Source organism: Aspergillus costaricaensis, assembly GCF_003184835.1.
Source record: "Aspergillus costaricaensis CBS 115574 unplaced genomic scaffold BO79scaffold_41, whole genome shotgun sequence".
NCBI lineage: Eukaryota > Fungi > Ascomycota > Eurotiomycetes > Eurotiales > Aspergillaceae > Aspergillus > Aspergillus costaricensis.
The window spans coordinates 184,451-197,377 of NW_020291841.1; the positions used below are offsets into that span (position 1 = coordinate 184,451).

The 12,927-nt window shown below is 53.0% G+C and overlaps 7 protein-coding genes across 7 annotated transcripts; 2 read left to right on the plus strand and 5 right to left on the minus strand.

Moving 5' to 3' along the window:
• Nucleotides 1-138: 138 nt before the first annotated feature.
• BO79DRAFT_248217 (alpha-glucosidase) lies at nt 139-1,904 on the plus strand (the record flags this gene model as incomplete). Its single annotated transcript, XM_025685695.1, has 2 exons — nt 139-1,672; nt 1,734-1,904. The coding sequence occupies 2 exons, from the start codon at nt 139-141 to the stop codon at nt 1,865-1,867; spliced, it is 1,668 nt and encodes a 555-aa protein (XP_025535224.1). The 3' UTR covers nt 1,868-1,904.
• Nucleotides 1,905-1,911: 7 nt separating this feature from the next.
• Nucleotides 1,912-3,916, minus strand: BO79DRAFT_58446 (aldehyde dehydrogenase family protein). Its single transcript, XM_025689454.1, has 2 exons — nt 3,691-3,916; nt 1,912-3,583 (listed from the first exon to the last, which is right to left on the minus strand). The coding sequence occupies exon 2, from the start codon at nt 3,420-3,422 to the stop codon at nt 1,956-1,958; it is 1,467 nt and encodes a 488-aa protein (XP_025535225.1). The 5' UTR covers nt 3,423-3,583; nt 3,691-3,916; the 3' UTR covers nt 1,912-1,955.
• A 91-nt stretch (nt 3,917-4,007) lies between these two features.
• Nucleotides 4,008-5,694, plus strand: BO79DRAFT_211407 (NAD(P)/FAD-dependent oxidoreductase). Its single transcript, XM_025683019.1, has 2 exons — nt 4,008-4,676; nt 4,743-5,694. The coding sequence occupies exons 1-2, from the start codon at nt 4,110-4,112 to the stop codon at nt 5,568-5,570; spliced, it is 1,395 nt and encodes a 464-aa protein (XP_025535226.1). The 5' UTR covers nt 4,008-4,109; the 3' UTR covers nt 5,571-5,694.
• Nucleotides 5,695-5,918: 224 nt separating this feature from the next.
• BO79DRAFT_202950 (RTA1 domain-containing protein) lies at nt 5,919-7,231 on the minus strand (the record flags this gene model as incomplete). Its single annotated transcript, XM_025681681.1, has 4 exons — nt 5,919-6,294; nt 6,351-6,764; nt 6,816-6,876; nt 6,934-7,231. The coding sequence occupies 4 exons, from the start codon at nt 7,229-7,231 to the stop codon at nt 6,156-6,158; spliced, it is 912 nt and encodes a 303-aa protein (XP_025535227.1). The 3' UTR covers nt 5,919-6,155.
• A 351-nt stretch (nt 7,232-7,582) lies between these two features.
• Nucleotides 7,583-9,187, minus strand: BO79DRAFT_240547 (NAD(P)/FAD-dependent oxidoreductase; the record flags this gene model as incomplete). Its single annotated transcript, XM_025685040.1, has 3 exons — nt 7,583-8,473; nt 8,523-9,076; nt 9,160-9,187. The coding sequence occupies 3 exons, from the start codon at nt 9,185-9,187 to the stop codon at nt 7,583-7,585; spliced, it is 1,473 nt and encodes a 490-aa protein (XP_025535228.1).
• An 822-nt stretch (nt 9,188-10,009) lies between these two features.
• BO79DRAFT_248222 (putative ubiquitin conjugating enzyme (UbcB)) lies at nt 10,010-11,055 on the minus strand. Its single transcript, XM_025685696.1, has 3 exons — nt 10,810-11,055; nt 10,601-10,717; nt 10,010-10,521 (listed from the first exon to the last, which is right to left on the minus strand). The coding sequence occupies exons 1-3, from the start codon at nt 10,834-10,836 to the stop codon at nt 10,204-10,206; spliced, it is 462 nt and encodes a 153-aa protein (XP_025535229.1). The 5' UTR covers nt 10,837-11,055; the 3' UTR covers nt 10,010-10,203.
• A 243-nt stretch (nt 11,056-11,298) lies between these two features.
• BO79DRAFT_202959 (putative RTA1 domain protein) lies at nt 11,299-12,535 on the minus strand (the record flags this gene model as incomplete). Its single annotated transcript, XM_025681682.1, has 4 exons — nt 11,299-12,091; nt 12,144-12,293; nt 12,348-12,447; nt 12,511-12,535. The coding sequence occupies 4 exons, from the start codon at nt 12,533-12,535 to the stop codon at nt 11,350-11,352; spliced, it is 1,017 nt and encodes a 338-aa protein (XP_025535230.1). The 3' UTR covers nt 11,299-11,349.
• Between the last annotated feature and the right edge of the window lie 392 nt (nt 12,536-12,927).

The following is a 12,927-nucleotide window of genomic DNA, read 5'->3' on the forward strand; positions in this document are numbered from 1 at the left end:
TGGGACCACCTTGCACACGACCATCACCTTCATAATCATTGAAGAGACGGGCTGGATCACCGACCATACAAACAGGTCCAATTCGCTCACTTGGCTTCCCTACTCCTCGTCTATCCCCAGAAACAGAAATATAGCACCATGACCGTCATAGAAACTCCTCTCTGGGAACAACGCGCCGCCCAAAAACGAGCAGCAAGAGACAGCCTCGTCTCCAAATGGCAGCCAGGCCCTATGCCGCCATTACGTCCAGACGAAACCTACGTCAAGGACTTCCCCAATCGCTGCGGCCTCTTGACCGACGAGCAGCTTACCATAACCGAGACGCCGCCGAGCCAACTCCTCTCCCACCTCTCAAGCGGCTACTGGTCCGCAGAAAGTGTAACTCGGGCGTTTATTGCGCGCGCAACAATCGCTCACTACCTAACAAATCCCCTCGCCGAGGTCCTGTTCGACCGGGCCGTCGCACGCGCGCAAGAGCTTGACCATATTCTCTCCACCACCGGGACCCCGCTGGGCCCGCTGCACGGTCTGCCCATCAGCCTTAAAGACGTGCTGAACATCACCGACACAGAAACCACACTCGGCTTCGTCGCGAGGATCGGCCATATCCCTGCGCAGGAAGACCGCCTTGTCACCAAGCTCCACAACGCAGGCGCCGTGCTCTATTGCAAAACCAACGTCCCGCAGACGCTGATGTCCGGTGAATGCGTGAACTTCGTCTTCGGCCGTACTTCCACCCCCCATAACACCCGGTTAACCGCCGGCGGTTCCAGCGGCGGCGAGGGATCGTTGATCGCCCTCGGGGGCAGTCCGCTAGGAATTGGCAGCGACATTGCCGGATCGATCCGCACCCCTGCCAATTTCAACGGGATCTTCGGGATATGTCCGTCGGCGGGGCGGTTCCCCGCACATTCTGCCGTCAACGCCGACGGAATGATGACCATCCAGGGGGTGGCGGGTCCGCTGAGTCGCAGCGTCGATGGGCTGGAGGTGTATACGCGAGCGCTGCTAGGCCTGCGGCCATGGGAGTGGGATTTTAGCAGTGTCCGGATGCCCTGGCGGGAGGAGGAGTATTGCGAGGGACGCGGCGAGAGACACCCGCTCTGCTTCGCGTTCATGCCGCATGACTGCGTCGTGCTTCCGAACCCGCCGATCCGGCGCGGGATGCAAGTCTTGAAGCAGGCGCTGGTGTCTGCGGGTCATCAGGTCATTGATATCGATCCCTGGGACGGACAGGAGCTCATGGACGCGGCGTTCCCGACCTTCTTCGCGAGTGGCGGCGAGGAGGTGAAAACGCTGCTTGGCGTGCTGGACGAGCCGCTCATCGACGAGGTGACGCCGCTAAATTCAATGACTACGCTCTCTGTCTCGCAGTATCGAGCCACCGCGGTTAAGGTGAAGATGCTGCGGGAGAAGTATCTGGATATCTGGCAGGCTACGGCGGCGAGAACGGCGACAGGTTTACCAGTCGATGCGGTCATCTTGCCGTCTGGGGGTACTGTGGCTCCTCCACATGGAAAGATGGAGTATTTCACCTACGAGGCGATTTCGAATGTCCTTGATTGGACGTGTGCTACGGTCCCGGTGTCGACGGTGGATCCTGTGCTTGATGTCAGGACGGAGGACTTGTTTGAGCCGATGTCAGAATACGATCGGAGGAATTGGGATAGTTGTGAGTTCTGCTGGATGCTATATATTTAATATGTCAGGCCTCGTGCTAATTACGATCATAGATACGCCGGAAAAGTATAAGGATGCACCGGTGTGCTTGCAGGTGATGGGACGGCGCTTCGAAGAGGAAAAGGTTCTCGGACTGCTACAAACAGTCAATCGGGCACTGGGAAGAGATGAGCTTTACATGGCATGATTTTCCATCTTACGCAAAGCTGCGTTGAAAGCTCCAGGACCACTAGCAATAGCAAAATGATACATGTCACCAAAATAGAGGCTTATAGCTACATAACAACACATCCGGAACCTGAGGTCTGATCCTCCAGCGTCTCCCCTTTCTTGAAACTTGGACGCGGCACGTCAGTCTCGGTCCGATTTTTAACATCAAATGGAGGATACCGCCATTCAACAAAATGGTCCACCCAGCCTGGCAACCGGACCACCGTCCGGTTGTGACTGAAGGTATCAAACCCCCATTTACCATGGTAGGCACCGTAGCCCGAGTCTCCGACGCCGCCGAACGGCGCCGACGGGACATCCGGATGGATAGCCACATCGTTGATGGTCACGCCGCCTGAATTGGTGGAGTTTAGGATGGTATCAACTTCCGACAAGGAATTTGAGAAGATATAGAGGCCCAGTGGGGAAGGACTGTCTCGGAGGATCTCGAGGGCCTCCGGAACGGTCTTCTTCACGACAGGTAGGACAGGACCAAACAACTCCTCAGATAGCAGAGAATCGTCCATCGTCACGTCCGTCACGACTGTTGGATGAATGAGCCGGTCATTCCGGGAATGCTTGCCCTCAAACACCTTCTTTCCCGCGGTGCGACTGAGAAGGTCATACAGTCGGTCGAAGTGTCGCTCGGTCACCATCCTCCCCAACCCAGCAAGCCCGTCCCCCGAGCAGAAATGCTGGGCCCAGTATATCAGACGTGCAACGAGAACATCGTGCACCTGTGAATCCACAAAGACGTGGTTTACACATACACAGATCTGGCCAAGATTGGTCAATTTTGCAGCCACCAGTCGTTTCGCACAGACGTCAATGTCGGCCGTTTTGCCAACGATGGCAGGCGCCTGGCCGCCCAGCTCCAGCGCCGTAGGTGTGACATGCTTCGCGGCGGCGGCGGCGATGATACGTCCAACCCGTGTGCTGCCCGTGTAGAAGATGAAGTCGAATTTGTACTCTAGAATCTTCCCCATGTCCGTCGGTCTGGCGCGGACCAGTGCAATGCTTGACTGATCGAGATACTTTGGGACCAGTTCTGCCAGCAATGCCTCCGTTCGGGCCGCCACCTCAGATGGCTTGAAGAGGACACAGTTCCCCGCTGCGATGGCCGCCGCTCCCACTGAAAACAAGGTCGAGAGGGGGTAGTTCCACGCCCCGATGACCAGGACCATACCGCGGGGCTCCTTGCGGATCCAGGCGCCGCCGATGTATCGGAAAAAGAGGCCTGCCTCCGGTGGCGGCATGCCCTGAGACCATTTGTCGATGTTCTTCAACATGGTAAGGACGGTGCTTTTCACGTCGCTGATGTCGTAAGAGAGGGACTCGAACGCGTGTCGATGCAGGTCTTCGGTCATCGCGGCAACCAGGGCGTCTTCGTTCTCGTCGAGGAGCCAAAACAGCTGCTTCAGCTGCCATTTGCGCCATCGGATATCTTTCGTCTTATTGGTGGTGAATGACGCTCGGAGATGACGGTGAAGGGTGTGGAACTCCTCCGTGGTAAAGTTGGACATGGCGGGCATGGTACCAGTTGCAACAGAGCTCTGGTGATGTACTTACTGATGCCGGACCAAGCTATGAGAATCGCTTTTATATTGGTCATTCCAGCCAGAGCACATGGATGATCTATTGTCTTTGAAGGCCAAGACACGCCGCCGTTATCCTCACCCATGAGGCGGTGTTTCTGCCGTCTGTTAGCTGCACGCTCGTTTACAATGTATGCCAAGCATCGTGATTGCCCTCTGAGGGTTTGTGGAACCCGCGGAGTCCGACAATCAATCCAATACGCACGCATAGCGGGCGTTAGGCCCTGGGACGATACGGAGATGAGGGATAACGGTAGGACGTCCGTGGCCACCCTCTAGCTCTGCACTCGTGGTCAACTTGATCTTGAGCTTCCAACTGATCAAAAAGAGACCGACGGGCATTTTTCGTCCGCAGAACAAAGCCCCAGTGGGCTGTGGTGTGGGAGGTGGGGGTTTCGCTGTCAGGTGAGACCGTGGGAGATCCTCGCAACCCCTGCAGCTCTCGGGCCCCGCGGGGCATCAAGATACTCCCTCCACGGTCAATTGATGGTCTTCCGCATTATCTACCACGTAGTCAAATATCTTCCCCGGTATCGCCTGGAATCAGGGGCAACCTATCAAAGCTGCATCACATCACCCACAACGATTGCGACGGGGCCCTCGACCAGCGTCTGGACCTCACAGATGGACAACGAACAAGTAAACGCGCGAGCCCCCAACCCCGCCGAGTACCCCGAGATTCCATCCATCTCCAAGAGCTACTGGATCCGCGAGCACCAGATCGAGTTCGAAGATCAATGCGCGCGTGTCCCGCTGCCCGCTGAGGTGGATGTGGTGATCATCGGATCCGGCATCACCGGTGCGACAGTCGCATATCAGATCGCGCGGTCGCAGCCACATCTCCGCGTTGAGCTGGTTGAAGCGCGAGGGCTCTGCACGGGCGCGACGGGACGCAATGGGGGCCATATTGGGCGGCCAGAAGTGTTCCACATCCGGGAACTGGCCGAGGAGTTCGGCGCGGAGGAAGCCATCAAGCTGCGACGGTTTGGACTGCGGAATCGCAACATGATGGTCGACGCGATCACGGAGTTGGGGGCGGTGGAGGAAACAGATCTGCAGCTGAACGGGACGATTGTCGTGTTTGAGACGGCGGAGGAAAAGGCGGGTTTTGTGGCGGACTTGGAATGGGCGAGGGAGCACGGCCATGAGCCGGAAGGGTATGTGATTGACGACCAAGAGGGTGTTTTATCGGTGAGTCTGTTTGAAATATGCGACGCAAAAGTAGTTCGGCAGGCACTGACACCCCGGACGATATAGAAAATCACGCTCGCGGGATCCCATGCACAGCATGGAGCGGCATACATAGAGACGTCGGGGACGATCTATCCCCGCAAGCTGGTTGCTGTGCTTCTCAGGGCCGCCTTACAGCAGATGTCCGCATTCACGGTCCATTCGTATACACCTGTCTCGTCAGTCACCCACGACCCCACCGCTGAGAAGTACAACTACACCGTGTCCACGAACCGGGGTGATATCAAGGCCCGCGCCGTCTTTCACGCCACGAACGGGTACGCCAGTCATCTTCTTCCATCATTGTGTGGCACAGACGGGGTATACGGTTGCAGAGCACATATGCTGGGCGTTCAACCCAACCGCACTGCGCCGGCCACTTGCCAACTCTCCCGTGGATTTGGATATCAAGATTTCTGGCATTGGATCCTGCAGCGCCCAAACCATGGACCCTACCTCTATGGCCTTGCCACTGCAGAAGAAGTCGGTGACTATAACGACAATGTAACCCTCGCAGACGACAATCCGCATAAACGTGGTATGATTGATTTCCTGGCGAGTGCTTTCCCGCATCATTTCCAGGATATTGACATCAAGAGGGACGTGCTGTATGACTGGACGGGGATCCAGGGCTTCACACAGAACGGCGCGAGCATTGTTGGGCGGCCAACCCTGGGGAGTCCGGGCGAGTACGTCTCGGTCGGGCATAACGGGGAGGGCATGGGCCGGTGTTTCGCGAGTGCGATGGTTGCAGCCGATGCTATGTTAAATTATCTGGATGGTAATAAGTTTTGGACACCACCAGAATGGTTCCCAGCATCGTTTGCGAGGAACTTGGGTGCTGGTGATATGTGAGAGTTAAGTATATGGAGGCCTTGTTCCACCAAACAAAGCGCGGTTCAGCCCTCACTTTGATCATTGAAAATGTCATGAACCACGTATAATCATCCTTCCAGCACTTAAGGTTATTACTAAGAATAGCCAATTCAGTTTATATCTATTTAGGGGCAGTTGCAAAGGTGTATGTTGCATTATATGTGACCTTACCCCGGCGGGCGAAGGGACCCACACCACACGTTGGTATACGTACAAAGAATATAAACTATTGGAAGGGGCTAGCTTGTCGAATGGATACTCTCTATGGCTACTATGTGGGGAGGGGCACCTAGACCCTCTATTGTGAACGAAATGGCTAACATCCATGTTACAGCGCGTGGATTGACCCCCTTCCCCAACCGCTGGACAAAATTGAGCACCAACCTTTCCTAACCGCCCATTCAGGCTTCTTAGGACGGCACGTTAGCAGCGTGCTACACATAATCGTTGTGATTCCATGTAACGTGCGATCTATGAGAATGGCATCTAACCAGAAGATATCCACAAATTGCCATACTAGGAACGCCTAAACCCAGCTGCATCAATCTGAATCCAGAGCGACCTTCACTGAGCGCCTCTAGAATCAAGCTTCATCATGCGGTACTCCGCTTCTTCTTCTTCTTTAGCCGGCTCACCTCCTGACTTACCAAAAACAAGGCCCGGATGGCCGACATTGAGACACAGAGCGGCCGCGCACATGATCCTGGTTACATCAGTTAGCGATGTTCCGAGACTATAACTGAGGGGAGAGTTCCTTACGCCGTTTCTAGCGCAATAAAGAGTGGTTCGTCTCGGAAGTAGTGGCTGAAATAGCCCTCGTGTAACTCAACGACACGATAGACGCACCGGAGCAGAACCAGGAACATCGACAGGCACAGGAACGTGAGAAAGAAGCTTAAGCGGGGTTTGAACGTCCAGTGTTTGCCGGATCGGCGACAGGAGAGTAGATAGTCGATGAATAAAGAGCCAAACAACGTCAAGGTGACGACTTGGAAGACCAGACCTGCGAGGGAGATATCCACGCCGACCTGGATGTCATCTTTCGTATCTCCAATACAAGACAGTGCGCCTCCGACGGCTTGCAGAACCAGCGAAATAATATCACAAGTAATGAAGATCCAGCCTAGAAAGCGAGGCGGGATACGCGACAGTCGCTCATCAACCAGTATGATTCTAGAAAATGTGTGAGAAGGCTGGCCAAACAGGAAGACGAAGCACACCAACACGCGAGATAGGAGGACATAGATTGCCGCACAGAAGAATACAGGTGCTATTGTGATACAGACTGGCGACGAACGGTGAGACATTAGAGATATGGAACGGGCTGTTTATAGAGACTCACTAATCTGCATGATGAAACCATTGAAGTCAAACGGATTGTCGTGGATGATGATGCGTCCGATATACCCAACAATCTCCAAGATGCACCCACTGAGCAAACCCGCCATAAACCCCCATGTTCGGTAATAACAACCCTGAACTAGATTCACGATGAAGGACAGTCCGAAGATGGCGATTGCGACGGAATTCGCCGGGATCGATGGCTGGTACTGAAGAATGCTGGCCTCCAAAGGACAGAGCTCCAAGGTGCAATTGGCGCTGGGGCCAAAAGCGATGAGCCCCAGGGGTAGTTGCGACATTGTCAACTTGCTCCTACGACCGATCGAAGCTGCAGGAGATCAGCTGGATATATATTCTGGATTCTAGGCAGAAATAACGGGCCTCGCTTCTAATAGCTGACCCTCTTGCCCTAACGGATTGGGGTCGACGGCTGTGACCGCAACCCGCGGGCCCCGAACAAGGCATCGACGATCCTGACCACTTAAAACTACCGCCTCTGCGATGGAAATGTAGCTCGAACGGCTAATTACGGATCTACGATAACAATATTTACGGAGGCACTGTCTATCCTTATGAATGTCCATTTGAAAATGACGTCGCAATAAGCACCCAGCCATCTCCGATACCAGCATTGACGCCCCTCGAAACGCTTACGGATCAGCCAGGTGGAGCATACTCTGCTCCACAGAAAGCCTCTCCCGAAGCCGCTCTTCTGAGATCAAGAACGCCTCTGGCAGGTACGCCCTCGGTGACTTGCCCACAATCATTAATCCCAGACTCTCCCCCGCTAGCCAGGCGGAAGGCATGCCATATCCGTTGAACGCACCACAGAACCACTCCCCAGTGCCATCCCGGTTTGTCAACGTCAAAGGTAAACGGCCTACCAGTGGAAGTCCGTCGGACGAAAAGCCCATGATACCCGACCACGAACTTACAACCTTGTTACCGAAATCCAGCTTGCCACCGCTCAGGTCAAAAAGCGAGGAAAGGGACTCTTGTAGGAACCGAACTGAGGTCGCGCTAATGGTGGTGTCGTTGGCCGATAGCAGGTCCTCCACAGGAGACTTCTCCCCACCGAAAAAGTACCAGCCTGTTCCGGTGTCTTGCATCCCGTAGATCAACCCGTCTGCAACATCTCCGGTTTCCGGGTCCAGGTATGGAAGGTAGTGAATGGCCCAGGAGGCCTTCGATCCGCGGTTCTGATGGCGAGGGTTTGCACTCCAATCTTGCACCGTCATGGTTCCTTTCATTGGGTATAGGATTCCTCGTAAGTTCGGGAGGAGGTGGCCGGTGTACCCGTTGGTGCAGTAGACAACATGCGTCGCTCGGGTGCTTCCTCTCGCGCTGTGGAGGATGTACGAGTGTTGCGTGTCGGTGGAGGGCTTGTAGTCAACTTTGGTAACAGGGGTGTTGGTTTCGATGGCTAATCGAGAAGCGTACTCGCTCATGAGCGCATCCAAAAGATTCGTAACGACGTGATATGGCCACACAGTCCCTGCTGCGTGGAGGACGCCACCAACAGCCCCAAATACACCATGTTCCTAAATATCAGTCAACTCAATACTACCCTGGAGTAAAAGTGAAACCAACCTTTTCACATGACTCCGCATCGAGAACAGTATAGACTCCTTTCAAAGAAGGATGATCCCGCTCAAGCTCCTTGATCCCCTCACAAACCGCACCAAAAGACGCCTCGTCCTTGAACGCCCGCAGTTTCACCACGTCCGTCAGCTCTGGATCCTGGGCATGAGCGAAGCGCTGTGCAATATCGCGCATGGCCTCCAAAGTTTTGATATTGAATTGGATGATTTTACCCGCCATCTCTGCCCCAACCGCCATCTTCATCTTAATGTAGTTTTCTGCGGCGTTGATCGCGAGCTGACCCCCATTGCGGCCGGTGGCTCCAGAGCAAATTGTCCTTGCTTCGAAGAGGGTGATTCTATACGTGCCATGCTGTTCGAGAAGGGTCTTTGCGACGCTTGCGCCGGTGATACCAGAGCCTATGATAGCAATATCGGTCGTTGGGGGTAAGGAGGCGCTCTTCACATTGGAGAGTTTGTGGACAATGTGCTGCCAGTATGATGCGGTGGGGTTGTCGCGCGGTAGTCCCGGATCTTGTTGGATCAACTCGAGGAGTTTTTGTTCTAGATGTGTGTTTTGTGTTAGGGTAGCTTGGTCGGTGACGGGTGGAAGATGTGCTGCAACAAAGGGAGAAAAGAGAGATTACCATCAACTTCAGGTTCGGACTTTGTCATTGTGAGGAATGTACTGGTTTCAATGTTATAGCAGGTTGTTGAACTATGTATACAGATTCATTCTAGGCGCTTCTCTATTCAAATACTACAGCCATTCAGAGCTTTAGTGGGGAGATGTTGCGCGCCGTGGAGTGAGCCCCCGTCCACGTCTGAAAGCCAGTTTGGATTTAATGGCCGTCGGGGACTTTCCCTCTCGTGCCGCAATCACATCATATAGTCTACCATCTGTGATATGATCTTTAGTCGTCCAATCATGTAATCCCCACCAAGCCCCCATTCTGATGCGGGGCGTCAATATACGTAAGGTACGTACTTCATTTTCTGGTGGAACCTAGGTACAGTTGATGGCCTACTCTTTCCGTTTTTAGAGCTCACCCTTTGCCGCTTTTTGCTCACTAAGTAGATCTGAGCACGTCCTGGGCATTCCCTGAAAGTCAGCCTGAGGCGATCACTGACCATTGGGTGCCCTGAGCATGTAACCTCAATACTACTAATGAACTGCACCCCAACTACAATAATCACCCCCCTTGCCCGGTTCTCCACTCGTAGTCCAACTCTTGTCCACCACACTCCCTTGAAGCTCAGCACAGTGATCTACGGTGTGCAGGGAAGGCTGTGGCGAGAGAGAAAATGTAAGGAGGATATCCGCACCACTGCAGCATATGCATGGTTTATTTGGTCTTGCATTGTGAATGATATCTTGCGGATTTGGGCCGGAAGAAAGATGCCGATTCTGTCTTTGATACCGCTCCCGATATGCATATAGTTTCTATCATGATGTTTTCATATCTTTTATTCCACAAGTAAAACCATGCTAACAATGTCTCATCTCATGCAGTCGTGATGCTCAAACATGTTCATATCATATATATCATATCTAGCCAAGCCGAAACATTCATGTCTTTTTGGTCCCTATTCTCTGTGTTTCTCCCGTCATTTCGTATCACTCTTAGCTCGCAGACTCGCCTCAAGGTGTCTACCTACCTGCTGAACCGATTGCAGGCAGCAGCGGCTCACTAAAGAGTGGCATACTTGCGTGTCCACTCCTTCGCGACCTCCTCGTACCGACTGTGGTCATTCTTGAATTGCTCTGCAATCCTTCCCTCGACAGCATCATCGGGCATCGGTTCCGCTAGCAGTTGACGCGCGAACTGCAGTACCGCCAGGATTTTGGAGCTAGGTTTCCACTCGTCTGCGCGAAGCATGCCCAGACACATGCTTCCCTTGTCATCGTTGGTCACGTTGGGGTGGTATATCTTCGTTTTGAAGGAGACAGTAGGGGGTTTGAAGGGATATTCGGTGGGGAGGGAGAGGTTGAGTAGGAATTTGCCGTTCTACGTATGATACGGTTCTGAGTGTTAGTGAGGGTTCATATGGCCTCCTTGGCGTCGATGACAGGTAGGAAAGGCTCACCTGGTAGGGAGATTTCTCAGGTCCATCCATATATACGTTCCATGTGTAAAGATTGGACTCGTCGGCCAACTTCACCACGATACCCTCCGGGGGAGACTCGACAAGCTCGGCGAGCTCCTGTGAGTCATGCGTTAGTCAATTGTGCTCTCTTTCTGCGCCCTGGTAGATGTGGCGCAGATTACGAAGAGGAGATCCTCTGTTCTGCTGACCTTAGCTATCCGTTTCTGACTTCCCATGATGTGTGTTCTGTTTGCGATAGAACCTGACAAGTGTTTGTCGGTGTGGAAAGAAGAGCGGGGTAAGATGTTGAGGGGACACGGTCGGGGAAGGCGGCGGAGAGGGGGTTATTGCGAGACGTGAAACCCAAGCATCAACTGTGGAGTGAATATGTCCCCAGTCCCTCAGAGGCTGACTATCAGTGACAGGACTAATAAGTCGTGGCGGAGCAAGTGCAGATGGAAGGGGGAGCTGCGCTGGTCGGGAAACCCCGAAGCTCTTTGGCAACTGATTAGCGGGGCGGGTCAGGCGGGGCGGAGGATCGGCTGGTCGCAGTGGAAGACGTCAGCGTCAATCCCTTTTCCACTTAGTTATTTATTATTACAGATTCAAATTGCCATATTTCAACACTGGTAAATGAGAAATATCATTAAACATCATCGAGACAAGTATTCTATACATAGACACGAAACGCCGTCACTGTCAAACATGGCCCAAGAATAACTGCATTCTATATCCCAACCCGCTTTCAGCTACACAGCAGATGGTCCAGGCGAACCTTTGCTGAGCTTGCTGACTGTCTCAGCTTCCCAATACTTCTCCTGTTTACCTTTGTTCTTGATAAGACCAACGATGTCGAAGGGATCAATAAGGGTCAAGATGACAGGTCGGTGATCGTCATAACCAGGACCTTCGATTTCGGTAACACCATCCGTGGCAAGATATATTTTGTTGGAGCGTGGGAGCCACTGCATCGGATGACAGACATTCAGCAAGATGGTATTGAGGTACATGACAACAGCCTCAAAAATCCAGAAAAACCACTCATCCTTGAGGATTGGGCTAATCTGGTTGCCGCCACTATAGATATTGAGACTCGTGGCGCTGAAATATTCTACCGTCCGGTAGATCGTGCGCACGGTAATGAGGGTGCAACTGCAATACAACACGTACAAGGCCCGCTTGATCTTGCCGTTCAAGACACCACCACGAGAACAGTTGTAGTGGAATCTGGCAGCCAAGGCAACAAAGGCTGCCATCAGCACAAGTTGCAGGATCAGAGCTGCTTTAAGCAGTCCCTCTCCTGTCTTTCTCTTACCTTCCGTCGCCTCAGAGTTGGCAACCAGCGCAGCCCCGTTGCCGGTAATAGCCTCGATCACAACACCAACCGCCACAAAAGTAGTGAAAACGCGCCCAGGATGAATTGGCGAATGGTATGGGATGTAGTAAAGGATGCGGCCCAGGGTGAAGTAGTTGGCGCCCTCATAGACTGGTCTGTACGCTAGTCAGTGGTATCCATTATCAATCCGCATCAATAAGCACTCACGGTGCAGCCAACAAAAGAACTGTGCTGGCAATATAGATGCCCACATTTCCCCACTGTCCAAAGGCGCCGATAGTACGCGTTATGAAGCCAGCCGTGAAGAGCAGAGCAGACCAGGGTAGGAGACCGGTCACTTTCCATGACTTGTACTGGCTGCCATCATCGTTAGGAACTGCATGGGCATAGCACTTGGGTGAGCATGCATACCAACATTGGTAAATGTGTAACATCCCAGAGACAGCAAACATTATTGCGAAAGAGATGGGTGCTCCTTGATTGGGCGCATAGTACCAGAGGCTTCCCTCCTCTTCTTGGCGTTAGTGTATATTATATAGAGTATGTGAAGGCTTGGCGGGTCGGGGTTCCATACGATAAGGGGATCTTTTGTCAAGCATCATCTTATACCGTCCTGACTATGTGACACTGAAACTGAAGCAAGCAGTTGTGATAGAAAAAACTAAACTGTGATAGCATGATCTTTGCTCCATCTTCGTTCATCTCCCCTGTATATATACTGTCTTCACATCTTCAGCCTCTGACTGTTAGAAGAACAAGCGAAAACGAGCACACCGTTTTGGGTTAGTGCCTGATCCAAGCCATGAGCCTGGGAGATTGGCTTATTGGGCCCGCGAAAGCATCGCCTCAACCTTATTGACTTTGGGTACTGCAATAAAGACCCTGAATCTTTCTACGCGGCTCCACATGCGATGGCTGAGAACCAGATGTGGCATCTTACAAAGACGATGGCACGTCACATGGGTAACCACCTGGCTCATGAAGTTAGATA